The following is a 25,234-nucleotide window of genomic DNA, read 5'->3' as shown; positions in this document are numbered from 1 at the left end:
TTTCCAGGGGAGCTACGACAACATGACCCTCGTGCTGGTGACCTTCCCGGGGGCGCCGACCCCCAGTGCAGAGAGCCAGCGCTCCGACAGCCTCCTGGAAGCCGCCATACACCGAAGGATTACAGGTTGCTATAACGCTCTGCCCACCATTTTCACGCGACGGCGATCCAAAAGCAAGGGGGACATTCAGTCCCCGTAAAGCTTATTTAAAACGGCAATCCATAAAGAATTCGATTTACATATTAGTCATTTTACTTTGTTAGGGTGCGAGCAAACAGAGCTAATGGCTATTTCTGCGTCTAGCGTTCTTTGTTGTTCAGAAAATAACACACACCAGGCGATAAATCCGAATCAGTCAGTTTAGTTTAGATCTAAATAACTCCCTAGGGAGGAAATCCAGCCTGTATGCAAACATTTGGACAAACTCAAAACATTGTTGAGTTTAGTTCAGTGGCATTTATTAAATGAAAAAATGAGACAAAATTACATTTATATACTGATTCCACTAACCATACTCACGGTGATCGATGGAATCTCTTTTAAAGTATCCTTTTATTTGCGCCAGCTAATACTAGGTAATTAAATATAAGTTATTAATTAAAAATACTTGGTACACTTATTTATTTGATCAATTAGCGCTTTCACCCTCTAATGGGCAAATTTAGTTTTATATAAATGATCCTTACACTGTATAATATTAACAAATCTGAAGATGCCCATTAGAGGGTAAAAGCAACCGGTCAAATAAATAATAGTATTTTTAATTTATAACTTATGTTAAAATATAAATTATTATAGAATGACAATGGAATTCCACCAAAAGTTGACAGTAAATAACATAAATCTAATAATACTAGGTTACAAAAAGAAATGCATTAAAGTTAATCAACTTATTATTTTCTCTACTGACATTTCTATTACAATAATTAAAATACTTTTTTTTAGTTTAGACCACTTTTATTTATAAATTCTTTACCAGTTACCGAGTTTTGTCATGTCCGACATCATCAGACTGGAGACAAATTCTTATGCTAAACACAAGTGAAAGTAGGATAATAAAATAACATAGCAATAACAGTCTCCTTTTTAGTCTCCCACCAGTCTGATGTCGGTCATTAAAAAACCTTGTTACCAAAGAATTTTTTTTAAATATGGTCAAAACTAAATAAAGTAGTTTTCTTATTTTAATTATTATTGATTGTATTGCAAAGAACATGGGATTCCCATCTCCGACACAGAAATCTGGTTAAATTATTAGAAGTATTTTTCTACTTAAATTGTTATTAGAAAGTATGTATAAGCATGGCTTGAGTACCAGCTTTTATTTGCAGGATAAATATTCTTGGTTTTCTCCTCATCTGAATCACCCACAAAAGAAAGCAATGTTTCGTATTTGAAAGATAAAAGTATCAAGCTATATATTTTATGTTCTATGTTTAGTAAAATATATTGTTTTTAGATCGAAAATTGAATTTGAGATAGAAAATTGTGTTCAACAATCCGTTGAAAACATAACACCCAGCCGCTTTCTCTGTTTGCTCATATCCTAACAAATTACATTGACCGAAGATGCTTTTGGAAATGGCCATCCTTGGCTTAGTAATTGAGGGCTGTTTTTTCAAAACTTTACATTTGCTTGAAACGTAATTTTTCAGGAAAGATTTTTTGTGATTCGCGTCAAATTGCTTGAACAATCTTTGTTTTAAAATATTACACCTTGCAACTAAGCCTGATTGATGGTAGTCTAATTTATAATTTATACATAGTTTGTAATTTTTTTTTATATTTCATTAGCACCCAGTATAAATTATTAAAATTATGGATCCAATATACACAATAAAATATAGTGTTTTAATAAAATGGAAATTTTTTATGCCGGTTTTCAGCGTTGGTGAGTTGTTTTTTTTTCAGGTAATTTATGCATCTCAATACTGGCTTTGAATTATTTTTTTAAACCCGAATTGCTACGTGGGGTGAATATTGTGTTTTGAAAAAAACAATCCTCAATTGAAACTAAGTGTGTTGATTTATTCAAATCAATTTATTATAATAATTGTTATCGTAAAAAGGAGAAGACTTACCATATAAGTGGTATCACTAAACATACCTCTATACAATTTATTCCAATATGTTTCTCTTTTTTAATTTATTTTTAGTTTTTGAATGTGAACCTTATTTTGTAAAAAAAATGTTCGTCCTCGCTTAATTATTTGACTTTAATGTAATATTGACTTTTAACACAATCAACGAATTAAAATGAAAGAATATATACTGCTTTAAAAAAAGTATTTACGCTATTTGTAACAGACATGAATCTCAGAAGTATTACGACAATCTTCATAACATTTTTATGGTTTCAAAGGTGTGAAAATATCAGCACTATATGTACAGAAATTAATGTAATGAATTTTCTGTTTTATCTTTTTGTACGTCAATAATTTTGCAGATGACATTTTTGTATTCACTTGAATATGGAAATTCTGTAGTAAAAAAAATAAATATATGTATGTGTAAAATGTTGCACATATATGAGCAATCCTATTTTAGTATCTTGAATTCTGTTTATCATATTTTTTTAATGGCAATGTATTCAAATCAAACGTACTAAAATGGCAATGTTTTTCCATGTCAATATTATCAATGCAATTCTACTAATATGGGCTCTCGAAGTAACTATTTTTATTATGTGTATTTAAATATGATTGTGCAATCTTTTACTCACAGGTGAATCAGAAATCTGTATATTTGTATTAATAGCGTGGACTTGTGGTTTTGTATTTTGATTAATCAAATTATTTACTTAGTAAACCACAGAATTATATTGTTAACACTTTTATTTTTTCCTGTTTCTCATCGTTAACAGAAAAATTAAATGTGGTTGAATTTTATATATTATTTTTTAAAGCGATTTATTTGTAGTTTTAATTACATAATATACAATTATATTATATTGTGTGATATACAAATTCTAAAATATAGTGCCTATACAATTAAAAATAATACCGATTCGTGTTATAATACGTGATGTCACTATTGATGACATTAGCTCGGTGCAAGTTACGAGTTATTCACTCAGTAATTCTCGTTGCAGCCAGATAATAGATGTAATTTAGATAAAATAATCATGCCTTTAAAAGTGTGCTTAAGAATTTTGTCATCAATATACATAAATTACATATTTGAAAAAATAAGTGAAAATCAAATTTTCCATTTTATAATTTAACAATGTGAAGATAAATAAATGGGTCCAGGCGAGGTGTGTAAAAAAATATTAAATCAACTTAATGTGTTTTTTGGTAAACAACTGAAAATATTTTATCTAAATCAAACTTAATTCAATCTGTTCTTCTTTTGATATTGAAAATTTTAAAAAATCAACAAATTAGAACAATAATAATAAACAACAAAGAATGTAATTGGCTTATTTTGTTTGGGAGCATGTTTTTAAAACATCTAAGTAACCATTACGCTCTTTCTTGATAATGATGGGTCTAGGGTTGAATTCCGAATAATATAATATATTAAAACTTTATAATTTAAAATTTATAATATAAACACTATTATATGTATCTCTACTTTTGGAATGTTCAAGTTTTTTTTTTAACTTGATCATCTATTCTTTGTTTTAGTTTTATTAATAATGTACTCATCATTTGTGCACTTATCGTACTTAGATAATTTTACAGCAAATCCAATTCATTTCGGCATCTTTTTTCCGACTCCATACGATTGGATTGGTATCAGTATTCTGTCTCTCTCGACCCAACGTCTAACCAATATTGAAATTAAATACATTGTCACTTTCCTTTCTCCACACCTCAGTTCATGTTAGTCATAATAAGCGCAAGTTATCCCCTGACAACAGTTGCAAGAAGCCAAAGCAATTTGACTTATCATGTTTACCCTTTTAAAACTAAATAATCTTATGCAAACAAAGTTGTCAATTACCACTACAGGGTGAGCTGAGAATATTTACAATTTATTTATTGCAAACAATCCACACGGTAATTATTAAAAATATAAATAATGTATGTATATTTATTATATACCTTTTGAAGAACTGCCATCGATTGACTTGTTGAATATTTAAGTGAAAAAAGATTATCAAATGATAAATTGAAATAATGTTGATTTTGTAAAACTCATTGATAAAATTAAAATATAACATTTTTTAACTCTATGTAAGACAGCAAAAATGCTATCACATAATATAATTTAACAGCACATGTTTTTAAATCTGTGTAAATAATGGATTTTTGCTTCCAAATTCATGATTGAATTTAAATTTATTTCATGTAATTATTCTTATTCTGAAAAATGGGGGTCAGCGCTATATAAGCTCCTTACGTCACTGCAACCTGTAGAGATTTATTGTGACGAGTCTCCGTAAATATGTTCTGGCCCTCCAAGCCCTGATCTTTAAAGAGTTGGCGATTGTTCTCATATTGATAAATCTCCCCCTTCAAGAAGTATCCAGCTATTAGGTAGGGAGTGAGCGCTCTAATGAAATGTAACTAATTAAAAAATAAATAACTAGTCATTACTTTAAAAAGTTCTAAAAATAATATTATACCTTTGTCAGACTTATTTATTTCTAGTATGGGTAGGTATATCCAACAATTTAAATATATCTAATTGATCGATTCTTTATTTCAAAAGTGACGGGATAAATTAATAATGTTTATTTTGCTCACGGCATTTTGATTCCCTGTTCTAAATAAATATAACATTTTGCTGGATTACTCAACCTTCGTGTTGTGTTATTCATGTTTTACATTATGTATGTGTTTACGAAATGACAATGATGCAATGCAAAAAGGTGTAAACTTTGTTTTACAATCAGCGCACATCTATCAAAAGAGAATAGAAATTAGTAAAAATCAGAAATACAAATATTTTTTTGATGCTGGCCTGACAACACCTTTCTATTTTACTATGCTGTTTTAAAGTGTTACCATAAGATTACCCGCGCCCTCAATAATTATTTTCTACTCTTTATTGACAGACCCTTAAAAATAAATCTGCGAGTTTATTTACTAAAATAATTTATTAATTCAAAACTAGTAAAGTAAGAAATTTATATTTGATTGCCAGTAAAAGGCTTTAAATCTCTGAAACGGCAACGTATAAATAAATATTGAATCTTATAGATTTTGTATAATCTGAATATATTTTTATATAAATTATACATTCACAATAGAGATGCCAAATGTGATTGTAGTGCCCGTGCATAATTTTAAATTTTCTCTAGTTGAGTGTGCCAAATATTTTATAGACTTGAGATGATTGCAAATATCAGTGGCTTATCCCTGGATTTAATTAGTACATATATAATGACAAATATCTGCTGTAAGTTTTGGGTAACTCAAGTATTTATGTTATCAATAAGCAATTGAGGAATATATAAGGTGATTTATTAGCGAACGACATACATATTATAGATGAAATTAATTAAATGAATTTAGTGATTCATTTTTTGGTTAATTATATTGAATGATCGTTAATATCTGTCTCTGTCGTACTGTCTCATAAAGTTGTAACAATTTTACTTTAATATGTAGGTACAAAAGATTTTGTGTAAATGAAATAAATAGAATTGCATTGGGTGTAAAATTTGAGCAATTTTCCAATGCTGATCGGTCTATTTTCATTCAGTACAAACTTGCAGCTATTTGGCTATTGGTCTATTTATATTCATATGAATTCATTCGTTCCTGTTTGAGCAATTTGTCCAATGGTCCATTTGCATTTGAATGAATTATATATATGTATGCAATATTAATATATTTGCTTTCAAAAGAATGGATTTGTTTTGAATCTAATTTTTTTTTCAAAGTGTCATTCGGTGTGAAGTTAATTTACATTCATTCGGTGCAACTTTTAAATCATTCAAATTAATTTTCGCATTCAAACAATATAATAATTTAATTAATTTAATTATTTTCATTCTTTTTATTTACTGCATTCCAAATTTGACAGCTTTAGATCTGGCCATAGTAAATTAAAAATCCTTCAATAAAATTGTATTTGAAATGTTAAACTATAAAGGTTTTTTAATGTTCTTTTTTCTATAAGGAAATAGTAACTACATATTTATTTTGCAGTGGATGACATGAAAGCAATTCCTTGAATATTTATTAGAATTACCCAGGCCAATATTTATACATAATTATAGAAATTCTCGGTTAACATCCATTCATTTGAACTGTTTGATATACATACACTATTGAATAACCTTCGCACTATAAAATGTTCTCGTCTTTATTGGACTTAATTTAAAATACTGTATTCCTTAACAGTTCTTTAGTTTTTATATATTTCAATATTTATTCATGAATGCAATTACCAAATATTATACAATGTTTACGTTGTGAGAGCTGTACACTATTTGATGCATCGACACTTGGTGCCGCAATGAAGAACTTCAGCCCTACGGAAAATTGGATACAAAATGTTTTAGAGTGTTAAATTGTGCGGCAAAGTTTCTTGAAAATGTATGAATTTGAACTATGTCACTAGTTCATATGAATTGACCGATGATAAGAGAGCTCAGAAAGATTTCCGGTTAGCTTACCTTCAACGGATTAATCGACAGAATTGACCAAGAAGAAGCGGAAGAGAACTTGAGACGTCGCACGCGGAGTAATTTCAGAAATACAAAACTTTAAAAAATCAGAGTGCTGATCATTCGTTACATATTTTTTTTGCTAATAGTCTATTTAATAAAAAAAAGCCCACTGAACTTTCTCATTGAATTTACCAATTTACTAGAAAAACCGAACTACCTTTTCGGAATTGTTAAAATTACAGGGACATTATTATTTTATGCATGTGCTTAATCTTCTACACATGTTTTTAGTGATACCAATGATACATTAATAGTTGTGCTAGTTTCTGTTCATCCTTAATTCCTAAAATCTATTCTTGCACCCATCTACGAGCGCCATCTTCTCTTTAGACTTTACTCATCCTCAGGTAATTAACTTTTATCTACACCGAATACTGATTCACAATTCTGTATGTGTTCTGTACCGTAAATTATTAATTGAATAACTGTCTAAACAGTATCTTCGGCTGCCAACTTTGGCAATGAATTCTTATAAATTATTATTTACCTCCTAACATATTACACAAAGTTTTGTTAGTAACCCTTGTAATTCCGGAATGCGTAGAATATGTGCTTTTAATTTTTTGTCTCAGTTAATACCAATTGAGTTTTGGTAAATGAAGTCGGATTAGTGAGTGTACAAAATATATAACATTACATTTAAATTATTTTGAAATTCTTAAGGTCTGTACATTCAACAATATATCTTAGCGATTTATCTGTGCAAACCGATGTGTACAGATTTATCGATTGCATATATGACAAATCATTGCAGATTATGGTTTTTGCACAGTCCATCAGCGGCAGGTGCATTTTCTATTTGATAAATCGTTGTCGATTGTATTTGTGCAGTTTTATCGTAGTGTGTGGATGGTGGCATCGTACAATCACTTAATTTGCCAAGGAGCTTTCTGTGGACAGACGTGTCCGTGCCCATGTCGCAACATGTTGGAAGAAGAAAGAAACGGACAACACAAACAAATAGAATCATTTATCCAAAGCTACAGATCCAAAACTTGCCTTAAGAAGACAAAATCAAAGGAGTACTACGATTCTAATAAAATTAAAACCGCCTACAACAGGCTGGTTGAAAAATACAAAGCCATCGATCCTAATGCCAACCAAATACCAATCAATCTAAATAATCAATGATTGTGGATGACATGTTTCACTCACAAGCTTTTGCAAAGAACTAACAGTCGACGCAAATATTGGTGGCGTGTGAAGACACTAGAGGCGTTAGATTTAACTGTGCAGTTTTAATATATCGTTACATGATTAGGGACCTTAAAAGTTACAAAAAAATATTCAGCTTAAAAACGTTGAGGCCAATAACGGGCCCTGTGGGATAAAAAGGGTTCATTTTTCTCTCTTTTTTGAACCATTCTATTTTTTTGTTCTTATTGGAAGGTATATGAATTTCTTTAGTAGCCTAATAAAAGTTTAGAAACATCAGGCTACTATTTAATAAATATAATACTACGCATTTCAATTCCCAGAGCAATCTGCTCAGCTCGAATGTCACGTTAATAGTAGTAACTAACAGTATCTCTACGTACGTAAATATTAATTTGTGGGTCAATTAAAGGGTGCAACTACTTTATCTCGGTACATGTATGTTGCTATATCAGACACTCGTAATCTGTACAAATAAGGATGGTAATCTATTTTTACAGGTGGGGAGGGGATTGTAGAATCTCTAAAGTATAAAATGTCAAAAAAGTGTTATTTAAAAAAAAAAGAAGCTAATCAACAGGCTTATGAAAGCCCAAATAGATTGGCATCAATGATATATAATAAAATTAATTAACTTAACCCAGACAAGAATATACATATTTAAATGCACAATATACGGTGATTTTTTTTTATTATTACCGCAACAGGCCAGAAGGTCCATGGTGAACAGACCACTGTGCTAGAGAAAAATTACATTCAATTTTTGTGTGCTCACATGGAATTGAACGCGGAGCCTTCCTGAGTCAGGCGTCTTAGCAGTTACACGACGAATGTCACCAATATTGCAAAAATATGTCTCAAAATAATGCCAAAATTTGCTAGGAGACGCATTTAAACTACAACTAAAGTAGGTGTAAAATTTGCATGCAAAACCAAAATTATGAAATTTTCAATGAATATAATAAATCTGTAGTTAGTATTTAATAAGGCTAATGTCATTTTTATTTTATTTAAGTTTATTGTTGGTGTAATTACAGTGATATCATTACAATAAAACATAAACCTAACACGGCACCAATTACGTACACAACATATAATACAATTTCTGAAAAGGACAACAAAATGTGACGAGAATGTGTTTAACACGTGACTCCATTTGTGTTGGTATCTCCATAGTTTTGAATATATCACAATGTATATCACAATTTTGCAATAGAGCAATAATATGTACATAACTTTTCAGCTGTTGTATGTTATGTATGATAAACAGCTTGAAACAAATACTAGCAAAATAAAATCATAATATATGTTACATTTTAATGTATTTTTTAAAAATATATCCACATTGTCCCCTTTAAATCCAAGCTACAGAATTATATTCATGTATGTATTTGAATAAGTATGACGTTTTTGTCTAAGAAACTTCAAATATCTGTTTACATATGTCAAAAAATAAATGTAAACTGTAAGTATTTCTCAAAACTATGTAATTAATTCATGAAAAAGTTTATAATAATTTGTTCCTTGGTTGAATTAAATTAATGATTTCTCTGAAATTTTTGCAGTAAGTATTTTCCGAACTTAGCTGCAATAAAATATTATTATAAAAATGTAATCTATCAAAAATATGTTGTGTGCAAGTGTTTACTTTTTGTGAATAATATTTTCTTTATTACGTGTTGTTTCCACTGCATTATCTTTTAATCTATACAGTTTATATTATCTACCAAAGATGTTGTTCTGTTTTTACCGTGGTATGGTGTGGAAGGTCGACAGCCTATAATATGTACAAGTCTCCCTGTAATCTAAACCAAATCTAAATCCAACACCGCAAATAAAACCAAATTAATATTTTGATTCAAACTATGATGACAATCTGCCGTGGTTACCAACGGCTAATCTTGATTGTGGACTTAAAATAGACATTATGTCACTCAATTATTACATGATGTTCCGTAGGTACTTAACTACCATTTCAATCACGTATTTAAGATCTGTCCCTTTAATATTAACCATTTACTTGAGACATGCAATCTGTCTTATTTCTATGCCAGTTTTGTAAAGGACCAATTATTGTTAAGTGATGGTTATTTATTCATTAAATTATTTGTTTGTGGTTTTAATTTAATGTATTTATTAATTAATAAATATTGTGTTATGTTTATTAAACTTTAAATGTTTATTTTTGTTATTTCGTACCTCCAATAAAATAGAGACATAACTCCAAAAAACCTGGCCATTCTCAAATAGTGTTATAGATTTTCTTTAAAAAATATAATTGCGTTGTTTGAGACAAATCTTAATATATATGACACATTGGCATTACTTTAGAGGCTAAAAAGAAAAACAAACTAAATAATGAAAACATGGTTTTAAGAGGAAAGGCGGTCTTACTTTTCTTCATACAAACATAATCTCTTATTTTCTCTCTGGATTATGGCACTAGAGCAATGATCTTTTTCCGCACTAAATATTTACCATTGCTGTGTCTCTATCGTTTTAGTTTATTCATAAATTGTTTCTTATGGGAACTAGGGGCCATCCAAAACCCAAAAAAGTGCCCTGTTTTATCTGCCGTCTTCGGATGTACAGTATACAAATATAATAAATAGTTTTAAAAAACGGAAAAAGTACCGACACAGAAAATTTCATTTTGATACTCTTTCTAAAAAAAAACATCAAAATCAGTTCAGTTTTGAGGTGCGGAAAAGAGGACAGCGAAATGTCAATTTCAGTTGACCAAAACCAGTCCGTCGTGCAGTTGTCTTTTTCGCACTGTATCGGGGAGGCATCTGCGAGAGAGTGACAGAAAGACAATGTTCAAATGCCCATTTGTCAAAATTCTTACCTACCGCCTATCCTCTAAAGATAATATTTTATTTTACTTGCTAGGCTCTCCTGTAAATTCTGCTTTCTCGAGTTATGACTATTTTATCGGACATGCGATTTGTTACCATTCCATTTCTGTAGATTTATCATTGTGTGATTTGTGTGCCAAAAATAGAGTGTATTTTCAATCATACACATTTTTGTCAAATTAATGTAAAATACCAACAGAAGTGCCTCGAAAATACTTGAAAAAAAATCTGTTAGAAGCATTATAATGAATTTTTAGACAAATTTTTAGAAGAAGCATTATAATGTTTTATTTTATAGATATAAATTGTGAAGAAGTTCTCTTTACTATTTATTTTAATTAAGTTATTCCTTTTTTAATATAAATTATGTGACTGAAAATAACTATGACAGTATTTTATTTTCACTTACATGTTCCTAAACTTCTTTATATAGCGTACTCACAACACTATATCAAAATTGTCCAATTCGAAAGTTTCTTTATCCCATTAAAATGTTTGGATGGTGCAGAGCCAAATAATAATTTTAATAATTTCGGACATGTTTAATTTGTTAATCCTGCCAATTTCATCAATGGGAAATGGTAATATGTTTTATATAAACAAAGAAAAAAATCTAATTATTTTATTGTGGTGTTAGAGACATCATCTTGTTTTGCAAATATATCCCAGTGACCGTTCTTTCGGAAAATTGTGTTTTTAATGTGTTCTATCAAATCTTTTAGAAAGCTGTTACGATATAGTGTAACAGAAAACTATATTTTTATTTAAAGTATTTTAGTAGGTATTTATTGGCTAGCGCCACAGTCATCGGAAATTCCATCGCGATCTTCCTTCGTGGTAAATCCGCAACCGAATGAGCAGCCACACTACATATTCCGCGCTGGGCTATCAGTCGACCACCGAGCCTTATACAGTTGACGCGGGCTGTCCGCCAAATGTAGTGCATCCCATTAGAAAACACGCAATGCGGCTTTGCCGATTAGACGTTGACAGAAGACCCGTGCGCAGAGAACGGAACAGATACCGAAGGCGAGCAGTTCGTCCGATAATAGTAAATCAACGCAATAAAATATATTGGCGTTCCGCTGTGGAAGATCGGTGATGGAATCACCGCTGAGTGTGGCACTAGCAATTTATTTGACATTATTTAATTTTAATGTTAGAATCGAACACCGATTTGAGTACCAATTTTCTTTTTTAAACAATAAACAACCTAGAGTTGTATATAAGGAGCTTCAGTCTACTTAATCTTCACATTCATTTGAAAATACCCCAACAAGGCGAAACGATTGTCTGATTTTTTGTTTAAAAAAACAAAATAAACTAAATTAATTGACTCAAACTAGTGCTTGATTTTACCAGCTTTATGTATCAAGTGGTTAAAAAGAAAAACATTAATACTGGAATTCCACATATGGAATATAAAACTTGCATCTTTATAAAGACAACAGACAATACTGTAATCAATGCTATGAGAAATTTCAGTGTTTTTTAAGCTATAATATATAAATGTGTTCACATACTGTTCAACTGAGAATTTTACAAATATAGTAATTACTTGTTTACAATTCAATTAAAATAATCAGAAAGTCTTTCAATTTCTTTTAAGAATATTATACATAATTATGTAACGAAAGCATTTACAATATTTTTTTCAATTGAGTGCTCAAATTATAAATCAGAAGTTCAAGTTTTATTTTGAAAATGGTTTGATAATTACATTCGCTCGAACGAAGATGCTTTAATCTAAAAAATGATAATGTATTTTTATCTTCAGAGGCCAAGTCACTTGTCATATGAATGCTAATCAATTTTTCGCGTGTTAAATTCTCAATCAGATACATAAAAATATTTTAAAGAAGCATTTTGTCGGTGATACTGCAGTACCGCGTAACTATCAATGGAATTTTTTGGCAGGGGAACCTAAAAAGCGTTCTGATAACATATTACTTGCGATTTTATTCAATCAAAAATACCGCTAGAGTATCGGAAAAACTATCATCATTTTGAGTAAAAACAACAATAATTTAAAACTAACGGCTCTTAATCCCCGTGGCAAATTTATTCCAGTTAAACAATTTTGTAAAAAAAAAGGTAATTTGGTATTGTAGTATCACCGACGATTTGTTCATTTTGGGAATTGGAGATTCAATTTCTGATTGTGAATTGACTACCAAGTTGGCCTAAAGTATAGGCTATCATTTCTGTACTCTGTTAGTATATATATGTTTAAAGGTTTGTCATATTTGTATGTAATAGACTTCTAAATATAATCCCTCTGAATCGTCACTTACCTTAGGTATTGAAAGAACCTACCATTTTGTATACTTGCCGAGATATTTTCTTCCTCCAACTTGGGCCAATGAGGTAGTTTTGCCATTTCTATTTTAAATATTTATTTTATTTGTTTTGATTGTCAAGTGAATATTTTTATTTATTCGCAAGTCTTCGTATATTATGTAGACAATGTGCAATAAAATTATCTTTATTATTTCCGTACGCTGTTTTATTTAAAAAGCACACTGTAAATGGGGTTTCTTCGCTTAAATCAAACGCTGAATGAGAAATCAAACTATCCATTCCATTGGCCCAAGGAGTACTATTTATTATTATTTGATAAATGGTGATTATAATAATATTAACTGAAAAGGGCTGTTATTTACCCACTAGTTTCACATTATACACGTGTGCATAACGAATAAAGAAATCATTGTTCAATACAATACCTGTTTGATGTTCAATATTTAAACTAATCTTATTTTGGAGGAGAAAATATGACTTTCTATAGAATGTAATAAATAACATTTACTACTGTGGTGCAATGTTTTTGTTTCTGTCACACAGTTTTTTTGGTTAAATATGGATTAACAAATTACAACAGGGATGGAGAATACCTTCAAGAAGGGAATATGGAAGTCTAGGCATTTACAGGGCTTATGACATGTCATTGGCTGGTTTAAGTAGCCACTTTACGCACAGTGTAACATTCACCATTTTGCCTATGTTTTAACATCCATATTTCTTAAATTCTTCAATTTTTTTTATTTTAGTGAAGTTAAAGAGCTGAAACCTTTATTGTTGTGAAGAGATTCATCTGACTGAATTATTTCACATACTAGGCAACGTCTGAAAACAAATCAAAGTCTAGGCATTTACAGGGCTTATGACATGTCATTGGCTGGTTTAAGTAGCCACTTTACGTACAGTGTAACATTCACCATTTTGCCTATGTTTTAACATCCATATTTCTTAAATTCTTCAATTTATTTTTATTTTAGTGAAGTTAAAGAGCTGAAACCTTTATTGTTGTGAAGAGATTCATCTGACTGAATTATTTCACAAACTAGGCAACGCCTGAAAACAAATCAACAAATGGAAGAATTTAAGAAATATAGATGTTCAAACAGGCAAAATGGTGAATGCTACACTGTGTGTAAAGTGGCCACTTAAACCAGCCAATGACAGGTCATAAGCCCTGTAAATGCCTAGACTTCCATATTCCCATCTATTCCCAGGTATTCTCCATCCCTGTTGTAATTTGTTAATCTTAATGACTCCCGAGAGGGTGAAATCCAGTCTTTTGTCTACAAACATTTGGACAAACTCAAACATTGTAGTTAAATATGGAGTTTATAAAAAATATAAAGTGCAGGGAAAACAGCTTTCTGTGATTATTTGAGTAGTTGAGAGGTTAAACAAATATATGTCATACTTGCATATTAGTATAAACTATTATTTATTTTTGTTTTTTCAAATTATATTGAAGTTTGCATATTTTTTAAATCATTTATTAAATATATTATGAACAGTGGCCAAATCAAAAAATAAAATTTCCACACAGAGATCATATTATACAGAAATGTTAAAATTGTTTTCATATCCTAAATATATAAAAATTAGAAAATAATAATACATCCTGAGTCTCAGGTAATTAGTTCTTAATTAGATTTTTGTAACAGTATTTTGTTTTTAGATTGTACACTTTTTGTGAGAATTCAGTATTTAAAATGCATTTTAAATATGTACTGCGTTAATATAATACAATTTTTATTTATTTAAATCAAAAACACACTTCATAAGCAAATATTAATCGATTATAATAGGTTATATTGAAAGAATTATTAAAAACGAGCTGGGTATAACAATTAATTCAGAAACTTATAAACCTCTTATTTATCTATATCAAGAAATTAGCAACAGATTTCCCTCTCCGAAACGGGTTTCATATCAATTATCACTACTAAAATAGATTGAAAAATTGTCTGCCTTCAATTAATTGAGAATCTAAAACTCCGAGAAAATTAATTGGCTGACAGCGATGACAGCCACAAAACAGGCTTCACATTATAAAGAACTAGGATTACGTGTAAAACGATACACCGTATGTTTAATCTTCAACTATGCCACAAGATGAAATGAAACACACACTGAAAAAAAATCATCTTTATTTCTGTATTTGATTCGCACTCACACATTTATTTAAATTTAGCACGTTTGATCAATTCAGACAGCAAATAATTATCGGAATAAATGAAACGAGAATTGTCTGCTAAATTATAACGCCACTTGTTATTCACTGTTGATGATTTTGACACTAGCGAGTTTGCTAATATTGCAGTGAAGATGAAATGATGTAAAACTCGAATGTCACTAAATGTTAGTTAGGCATTTGCCAGTTGTATGTGTTGGCAGTCTGCCATGTCGGATCGCTCTAACACCTTGATTCTATTCTCTCTCCGCTTTCAAAGTCATTTGTCTGGCTTCCTCCATACTATGGAAGGGGAGCCGTGTGTCAAGGTCGCATTAACAAAACCACATTGTTGACAAACACAAACTATGCCCACTTGTGTATATAATACTAATTTGTTCGTATCACACCAATCTTGAGCTGTTCTTTGTTGACTAAGACATTACATACATTGTAGTAACAAGTTTAATTCCTAAAATCAATAGTTTTACGTGTGCAAAGAGAAGCCCTTTAAGTAGAAGTAGATTTTTTCCGCTTATCAACTCCCATACAAACAATTTAAACCTCGATTCCATTTGTGATGTTAAATATCATTTTCGGATATTAGGAATATTTATATTTGTTTGATATAATTCCTAACACATGTTTTTTAACTTACTAAAAAAAATGATTAACTTAATATTTAAATCATGATATTTGTGACATTATTATTGTAAAGTATTTCATGGAATTGAAAATGTTTAATTTTATTTTCTTTATATTGCATCAAAATATACCCGAATGCCACGTAAAATGAAGAATTATGTATATTCAAGTGGTGTTATAAATCAATAATTAACATTAAGTATTGTTTCATTATTATTAATTTATTTCTATGTTTAAATAACATGAGCACATTTTTACTTGGTCTCCTTTATATAATTTTATTACCTTTATTGTATTTATTTGTTCATGCATAACTTTTCATATGAAATTGTAATACATACCCCCTAAGTATAAACGGTCAACTATTTTATAACTGATTGTAATTTCCACTCTGGTTTTGCAGAACTGGTATCCCAAGGTGAAAAGAACCCGACCTCCATAGCTAATGAACTGCGAAGCTTGCCGGGGTTACTACCGGGGGGCGGGATTCACGACAAGTAAATATAATCCAATTAATTTATAATACAGTCAGTAAAATAAATTATGCACTAAATACAGTGAATGCATAATGCAGTTTAAACAACACACTTGTGACAAATCTCAAAATCAAAAATAAATGGTTCTGTAACCTCTTGTGTAGAGAAAATTGACAATATTTTGATTCATATATATATGTACCGGGCATGTTCTGTCCACACATACTGTGGATGTGGCGCATCATTAGAGAATAATGCGTATTTTGTAACTAAAATATGAAAAGAGAATAAACATACAAGTATTCCTAATATTCCCACAAAGAATTTTCCAGGGGGAGAAATTCCTAAACCCAAGAAATATTTTCAGCATGCATACCTAATTAGGATTTAAATAAAAACAGTTCCTTATCTTCCGGCTATGTCCGTCAAAATTGTCTCTCATTTAGGAAATAACGGCTGTTATATAACCATCAGTCCAAAAGACATTGCCAGTGAAAAGACAGCTATAGTCTATGCGAAGTTGTAGTAATTATATGGTAGGAGATATTGTGTCCCTATATAAAACTGTCCATACATACTGTGGATGCGGCACATCTCTTGAATATTTGAAATTTATAATACGTATTTTTTTTCCCAGACAAACAAATTATTTTGTCATCCACATGCTCAGGATCGACTAAAATGACAATTTTATAACAGCGTAAATTTACAAATACGTAACTGATTACAAAAATGCATTTTACGATATAAGTAGATATCTACTACCAAACCTTTTTTAGAGTTAAAGCAAGAAATACGTACAAAAAACATGAATAATACCAAGAGCAGGATCAAACAATATAGTAGGCAGTTCCGAAGAGAGATGACATAACTCGGTGTGTTTTGTTGCAGGTGGGCTATCGTGAACTCGTATATGAATGACCTGGGGCTGTCGGACAATGAGGAGGAGGTGGAAGAAGAAAATAAATAAATTTTTATATCGTAATATTGTCAAATGTTAGGGGAAGGGATTTCTAGAATCCTTTCCTTGGTTTTCGACGCAGTTTTATTTTTCCATTTCTGGTAAACGATTGTTATTCGGTAATAAAAGAAATGTAAAAATAACAATAACCACCCCATAAATGCATTTCTAATTATGATTTTCTAATTTTAGTACGCGAATCATTCGGTTCAATAAATGTTATAAGTAAATGGTATGTTTTAACTCGGGACACGTGTATTTTCGATGACTGAGAATTAGTTTAACAGGTGTAAAGGGAATGGGTAGAACTCAACTCTAGTACAAACTGGCGATAGTACGCCGTAGGCCGCGTGCTTCTCCCTTGGTCCCGGCGCAGGGAGGGTGTCGCCGCTGTCTTGCCGTCGGCTTCCTTCTCCAGACATGCGTGTCACATTCCTTAGAAATGTCCAATTTGTAATGTTTTGTAACATGGCGACTCTCTCCCTTCCCTATATTCAAATACCAAATAATGCAAATAGCACTTAAGGTCGTAAATCTCTCTCCGAGACTCACGTGTAATAAGAATATGTACAAATATGTATGTTTTTACTAGAAAATTATTATTATATGAAGTATTTTTTATGCCAGAAAATAAATACCGAATACATTTATATTCATATGGTTACCGTGTCGTTAATTTCTGAGGCTGTAATTCATATCTTAGAATAGATCTCATAGAAAAAACAAAAGGGGATTTGTGGAAATAAAATATTATTAATGAATGTGAAGAAAGTCATTCTATCCCTTACCGAATCGTTTCCTCCTATGCTGCTGGAGAGAGTAACCCTATCACATACGGATTGATTTTCAAAGGTGGCGACCATCATATTGTAGATTGTCCACCATCAAAAATCATCCCAAACTTTAAAAACACCAAAAATAGTCATTTTTATACTCAGTGAATAGTTTCAGCAATCCATCCGTTTGCCTTTCCACTAATTAAATTTAATTTAATGCCATTACAAAACATTGTTGTTCACTAGAATATATCGCGCTTTTATTTTAACAGAGCCAAAATCAATCAGAAATAAGTCATGTAATAACATATTTTAACAGCTAACATGTTTGTGTCACTATTTCTGCTAAGATAACCCACAAGTGAATATATTTGCTTTCTCAAACACGCAAATATTATCTATCATCAATATTCCCATATATTTTTTAAATACTCTGAAAACAAAATTTGATCATATGTAATACGAGGAGTACGTCCCTGTTTCAGTTATTATGTACTGCCTCCGACAAAACAAAAATTATTAGTATTCTTGTAAATAGATATTTTTGATTTTTATTTCAAAGTTTGTGCAGTAAAAAATAATTTTTGCTTTACTCTCTTTGAAATAGTAAAATGTTTTCTAGTTACGTATTTATAAATGTACCCATATTTTAATTTCATCAGCTCTGAATTTGTTTTTTTGTCTGAGTACTTGGTATAGCTTTGGGAAGTGATTAGTTTTTTAGAAAATCATAGAAATGCGCCATGAATGTGTATAGTACAAATGTTTTATTTTATAATCTTAATTTTAACACTTAATAATTACTGGAGGATTAGCCATCCTTTTGTCCATCAGCCCAACAGCTTACCTATATTATTTAGGTTCACCGCTGTCAGCGAAGAAACAGACAATAACTTTGTACTTGTTGATTAGTAGTTATTCCGAAAGATTCCTTATAATATTTCTGGAAAGATCCATCGGTTCGAAGGTTGTAAGTAAAACAAAATCAAACCCAATTGAAAATAAAAACGGTCACATTTTGATTGGGTTTTCAAATACCGAATGAATATTCCAGATGTATTATAAAGTATAATAAATTAATTCATTTTATTCACTTTGTCGCCACGGCGACTCACTGCATACTACAATTATTTATTTTAACAAATTAAGAAAGAATAAAAACATCTCTACTATATTTTAAATGATTTTAATAATATTTTAATATGTGATGTTCAATAACAGAATAGCATAGTGATATTTAATAGTTGAAAAATATGTTTTTTTTCATTCTTCTTAATTTGTTAAATGTTTTGTTTTTTAGTATTTTAATAATTGCTTTTTTCTCCGATTAACTCGAAATGAAACCTTACTCACAATTCTGTGTCTTCTAAGATGGATGACTGTTCACCATGTTATAAAAAACCGAAATATTCCATTTGTGTAGATAGTTTTTAAATACATTAAAAATAATATTTAGAAATGTATTCATTTCTTGACTTCAAAATCTTGTGTTGTTTTCAATTTTGCAAATTCACTAGCTGTGACGCAGTAAGATTAATAAATGTTAATGAGATATAAAAATAAACAATAAATTACTTAAGATATTCGTAATCAGCTGAGGTCAATTTTCAACATACAAGCTATTTTTATTTATACACATTTGATTTCAGTCAAACTGAAAACTTAATAAAGTTTGTAATTATTTTAATTACAACTGACCAATATCAATTTGCAATCTGCATTTTGCACAAATAATAATATAATTTATTGAGATCAATTAGCATTTTCAATTGTTAATGGTAAACTTTAGGTTGGTTGTGTTTTAATCTCAAAGTAGGACACAGAATTTCGTAGTGCTTTTTAAATTCTGAAATGCTGTTTTTGAGTTTTCTTCTACGCGTACTCTTGTCTATGATTATATTTCATAAGTAATCTTGTTGTAAGTAATCGTGTCATATTCACATGTAATATTGTTTCCTTGTATTCCACTGTTATTTCACCTTTTTGTTGGGCTTAATAAAATAATGTTTTTTTTGTTTTAATCTTATTTCCGTTTTGTTTTTGTGATTTCCTTGCACTTGTAGTTTTTGTGCACAAGTATTTTTTGCTTTTACTATTAATTTTGAGAGTTATCCATAGAATTAAGAATAGTCCAGAAGGAGCGTAGAATCATATTTTAATACATCGAACTGTGTCCAATAATTCCCCCACTTAGACACACTTTCGCCACGCGCATACTTGAAGTCACCGTGTAATATTGCCAGATTGCGAAGAATATAACCATAACACAAATGTGAGGTTAAAAAAAGCAATCTGTTAATTTCTCTAAAATTTTATTGTGCTCGTGGAAATATTGATTGACACAACAGAGTAGATAAGTAAAGGATAATTTAATAAGAGTAATTGAATCAATGGACTTTGAACTTACAATATAAAAAAAAATATATTTACATAAAACGGATATTTTTATATCATTTAATATAATAATTTATGTTTTAAAGATAATGTTGGCCAAATGTCCACCACGGCGTTGTTTAATCCGAGGTTCAATTTTCTTTATTTCCCTTATTATATGAGCAAAGTAGGGTAAAAAATTTACTACCCTGGCAACACTAACGAAATTTACATTTTGTTTCTTCGACAATCTGACAGATGGAAAAATAATTCAATTTTTATGTAATGCATTTGTGACAAACACATTCATTTGATAATTACACATGAAATGTGATTGCACCCTGTTTCTTTAAGATCCTAGCAGTATTTCTACACTTTAAAAGGACACAACACGGCATGGTTAAATTCGAATCAGGAGTTGCGTACTGACCAACATCTACAAAGAAACTAATGGGTCAAAACGTAAACCTACTCATTTATGAGTAGTTGAGTCGCCTTCTGTTTGATGTGCGTATGCGGTTTCTGGACTATTCTTAACTCTATGGAGTTATCATCAAACACTAATTATTAAATAGCGACCTAACATTATTTTTAAATTTAAAAAAAAAATTCTACCCAGTTTGGAAAACAAGCCTAATCAATATTTCATAGGACTTCCCAGCCTTCAGTTATTGGCAAAAAGGTGGTATTTAACTAATATTATTTTTTTGTTTGAATAAATTGAAAAATACACACCAATATTTTAAATATAGGACTATAAAAATTATAGAGTTGTGGAAGTTCTAAACTGGCAGAATGAGGGAGTTCAGCCCTACAGGAAATTGGATATAAAAAGTGTATTCTTATGCGTGGTAAAAATTAGAGCATTAAATTGTATGTGAAGTTTCTTGAAAATGTAAGTAAAAAATAATAAAAATGGTTTTGATAAAAATGAACTACCTTGCATGACGTTACTAGTCCTTACGAATCAACCAATGATAGGAGTTGTGATAGACAACTGATGAATTAGCAGAACACATTGAGAATTTAAGACGGCACTTCACAGTAATTAAAAAAATCATAGCGTTGATAATACTATACATAGAAATTAATAGAAAAACATTTTTGGCTTAGTTTAATAGTCTATCATCAACCAATAAAAAAAAACCACTGAACTTCCTTATTCTAAATGTTACACGGTGTGATACGTAATAACTTATAGCCAATGACATGTTTTAAACTATGTCAATACCCGGACTTTCACATACTCTAAATATTCTTTCATCGCTATTCAGATATTTCCCCAATCTAGGAATCCTGAGAGGATTAAATATCCAGTGCGGTAAGGTATGGACGTGCTCAAATATTATTAAAATTTGAAATACTTCTCTTGAGTACTTTATTTGCACCGCAGCAGGCCAGGGGCCAATCGCAGTATTAAATGAACCAGAATGAATGCACAGAACACCCAGGCTTGAGTAAAATCACATTTGATTGATCTGATGAGATTTGCACAGGGGATGAGAACCTGGAACCCCTGTGCATGAGTCAAAGTTACACAGTCATGTGGCCAGTAATACAAGTACGTAATATCTGTACCTCAAAGGCAGACGGATGCAAATCCAAATGTTTAACACAAACCTAAAGAATCTACTTTCTCTAAGTGATTTCAAATAATTCAGAACATTCATTTGTATATTCAGTATCTTAATACATAGGTTCATTCAATATAAGACTTAAATTTCTTCAAAATCAATGGACATGATCATAAACTGAATGCGAAAATTTAAATGTCGTTTCAGCAAATTCTGGATTTGCATCCGTCTACCTCTGAGGTACTGTATGTAGATTTAAAACATGTTTTGGAAATACACGCCTCGGGTTTGTTAAAAAAATGTGTGATGAAATTGGCACTGCCATCTGTGCTATCTGCCAAATGTACTTTTACATAGATAAAGATTATATGTACAACCCTTTCATATAAAATCAACTACACCACCAAAAAGTATCAAAAAACCAATATTGAGAGTGAATGAAGGTGATATATTATCAATAATAAACGCCTTTATCCATTTGTCTTCAATTATTTTTAGTATGGGATGTGTTAAGTTTAGAAATATTAAAAAAATTCTTTTTACTGGTAACACACTTCGGGCGGGAAAGGCATTTCTACCCGTTCAGTTGATTGATTCTTAAAGGCGGGAAGGGTAAAAATACCTTTTGCGCTGGCCTCATTTCAAAGACAAAAAAGAAGGAATTATCCAATGTTTTTATATGAATATTATAACTAGTCTCTTTGCTAAGGTCTTAACTATATGTACATAATTATCAAATAGCAATGCAAATCTTTTTTTTTTATATAAAATAAAATACAAAATATGTAATGTTATAAAATAGAAATTGAGTTTTACTTAAAAAATTAAACCATAATGATGTTGAATTACAAATAATATTTGGTTTTGGTCTATAATTTTATAGCTTGGATATGCTGAGTTAGTATGTAGAAATTTTTATTATTTTCGAAGATACAGCGATTTCAAACAAATTAAAGAAATTTGCTCGGGACCTTTATTTTCGCCCGTCGCCAACGGTCCGCAGGCTCAATACCTTTCCCGACCGAAGTGTGTTAAGTTAAGTTTATTATTTTTTTTTTAATAAACATGACCGACCTATACTTTACATAACAAAATAAAATAAAAAACAATTATTGTTGTTGTATTTTATCTAAAGAGGCTAAGTGACGTTCAGCCCTTTCATAAAACGTTGCTTTCAGCATTTTTGGATATGCGTCCATTAAGTGGCTGATTTAACGATTTGGCGGTGACATAAACATTATATGCATAAATATGATTATCTTCAAGTTTTCAGTTTACTAAAAATTCTTTGGTTATTTTAAAAACTTTATTAAAACGTAAAAAATATATATCAGACAATTTTATTAATTCATATAAAAATATTAAGCTTCCTGCATTTCTATTTATATAGTAAAAAAATACAGGGATTCGACCTATAATAAAATTTAACAATTGAAATATAAAGGGAATCATTTTTTATAATTATTTAAAATATGTGTAGATGGTTTGGAGTCACAAAATTAATTCCACATTTATACAATAATATATTGTTAATATACTGGTAGAACCTCGGGTGGTGTTACTCCAAGGATAGAACCCTCTAAATTACAATTTGAGAAAATAAATTGTAAATGCAGTTATGTGTCAGTTTTCGAGCTTTATCAACTGATAAAATCATTTAGGGTTTAGTTTCAAAATTATCACATAGAACACCCACTATTTTATTATCTTTTTCGAAATCTCATCCATTAAAACAATTAAAAGCAACTAAGATGATTTCACGAGTGTCTATCATCTTCAAAATATGTTGAAAAAACTTTTGTTGAGTTGAACATTCAAAGTGATTTTTCTCAGTATAGTCAATAATACATTTTTTAGAGGATTTTACCAGCATACTGACGATATGTAAAGTAAAAATGTTCACATTTGATTGAATATTTTTTGTAACCCAATATATTCAAAAATATTTTCTCATTGAAATTTGTTGACACTTTCATAGAGCGAGAAGAAGTAGGTAAATTATAGCTAAGAGGGACAAGTTTAGCATAAACACTCCCAATAAATCATGATTTTATCTATTATTGCAATATGTATTTTAATATTAACCCCATAACATGCCTACCAGAAGATTGTTTTTACAATATATAGGATACAAAAATATTCTAAAAATATTAAACAGATATTATTAATTAATTTGTGCTGCCATTTATCTAAGAAAATATTATTCATCAGCTGTGTGATGGCAAAAGGGCGAAATGGGAAAATCTGTCACTTTTTCCATAAGTCATTTTTACATAAAACATGCTAAAATCTGACGCTCTTTTATATGACAAAAGGATGTATTCTAGAGCTTCTTTCACAATGGCCATATTAAAATACGGAGTTCATTTGTTCCTTTCGCTAATGTTTTCATAAATGTAAGCCTTATTTCGCTTTCCTGTACAGTTTAGAAAATGACATATAATATCACTGAGGCATAATCAAAAAGAGATGATGCTTCAAATAAATATGTCTCTTACCGATGGAATGCTTTGGTAGTTATGCTCTAGTATAAACACTCGTGGATTTATCAAGTTGATTCAACTGTAGTTTTTAATAATATAAATATTATTTACATATTATGGAAAATCTAGAAACCAGATTTAAAGAAAACAAGTGTGGAGACAGCCATATAGATAGTTATGGCGTATCCTATTCCCCAGGAGAGGCCGCGAGCAGGCTGGGGGATGACTACCACTGCGTATACCAGAGTATGGAGAGTCCTGACCAGTGTAAATACTCTGAACAGCATAGTGGTGAGACCCACAGCGGGGCTGGTTAGAATATAAAGTCCAGAAATTATCATAAAGATGGGGATGTTCTCCAAGTCGTTCAAGTGAGCCCTAAAAAGAAACAGTCATCATTTTAATATTAGTTGATAAATACGCAATGAGGAAGTTCAGTGCTTTTTTTATATTTTTTATTATTTGTAACAGACTACGAAACTAAGCAAAATAAAAAAAAAATACGTATTGTGATTTTGAAATTACTCCGCCCGTGACGTCTCAAGTTCTTTACGGCGAGTTGTCCTGATTGGTGGGTTGGCTTCCCGGTAACCGGAAATGTATCACAACACTCTGTATTGGTTGATTTTGGAGAACTAGTGACGTCGTTCAAAGTAGTTTATTTTTATCAAAATAATTTTAATGATTTTTTTCTTACATTTTCAAAAACCTTTGCTGTACAAGAGAATGCTCTAATTTTTACTGTGTGTAAGAAAACATTTTTATATCCAATTTCCCGTTGCACTGAACTTCCTCATTCAGTAGCCAGTAAAAGAAACTGATTTTTGATTTGAAAAA

At 30.4% G+C, this 25,234-nt stretch overlaps 2 protein-coding genes across 3 annotated transcripts in view; one reads left to right on the top strand and one right to left on the bottom strand.

The window, feature by feature from the left end:
* The window catches only part of alph (protein phosphatase alphabet), a 24,225-nt gene extending 4,232 nt beyond the window's left edge, over window positions 1–19,993 (top strand). The window contains exons 2-4 of the mRNA XM_088224580.1: window positions 8–125; window positions 16,158–16,251; window positions 17,122–19,993. Of these exons, the coding sequence (XP_088080706.1) occupies window positions 8–125; window positions 16,158–16,251; window positions 17,122–17,200 (291 nt within the window). The 3' untranslated portion in view covers window positions 17,201–19,993. The remainder of the gene's footprint in view (window positions 1–7; window positions 126–16,157; window positions 16,252–17,121) is intronic.
* Mgstl (Microsomal glutathione S-transferase-like) overlaps window positions 18,977–25,234 on the bottom strand; it is a 21,259-nt gene continuing 15,001 nt past the window's right edge. For both annotated transcript variants that reach the window (XM_088224582.1, XM_088224581.1), the window contains one exon: window positions 18,977–24,775. In XM_088224582.1, the coding sequence (XP_088080708.1) occupies window positions 24,523–24,775 (253 nt within the window). In that variant the 3' untranslated portion in view covers window positions 18,977–24,522. The remainder of the gene's footprint in view (window positions 24,776–25,234) is intronic.

The sequence above is a fragment of the Micrasema longulum genome, unplaced genomic scaffold (assembly GCF_059751315.1).
Source record: "Micrasema longulum isolate JH-2025_06_02 unplaced genomic scaffold, ASM5975131v1 h1tg000299l, whole genome shotgun sequence".
NCBI lineage: Eukaryota > Metazoa > Arthropoda > Insecta > Trichoptera > Brachycentridae > Micrasema > Micrasema longulum.
The sequence above is the reverse complement of the archived record's forward strand: the minus strand, read 5'-3'. Positions and strand labels throughout refer to the sequence as shown.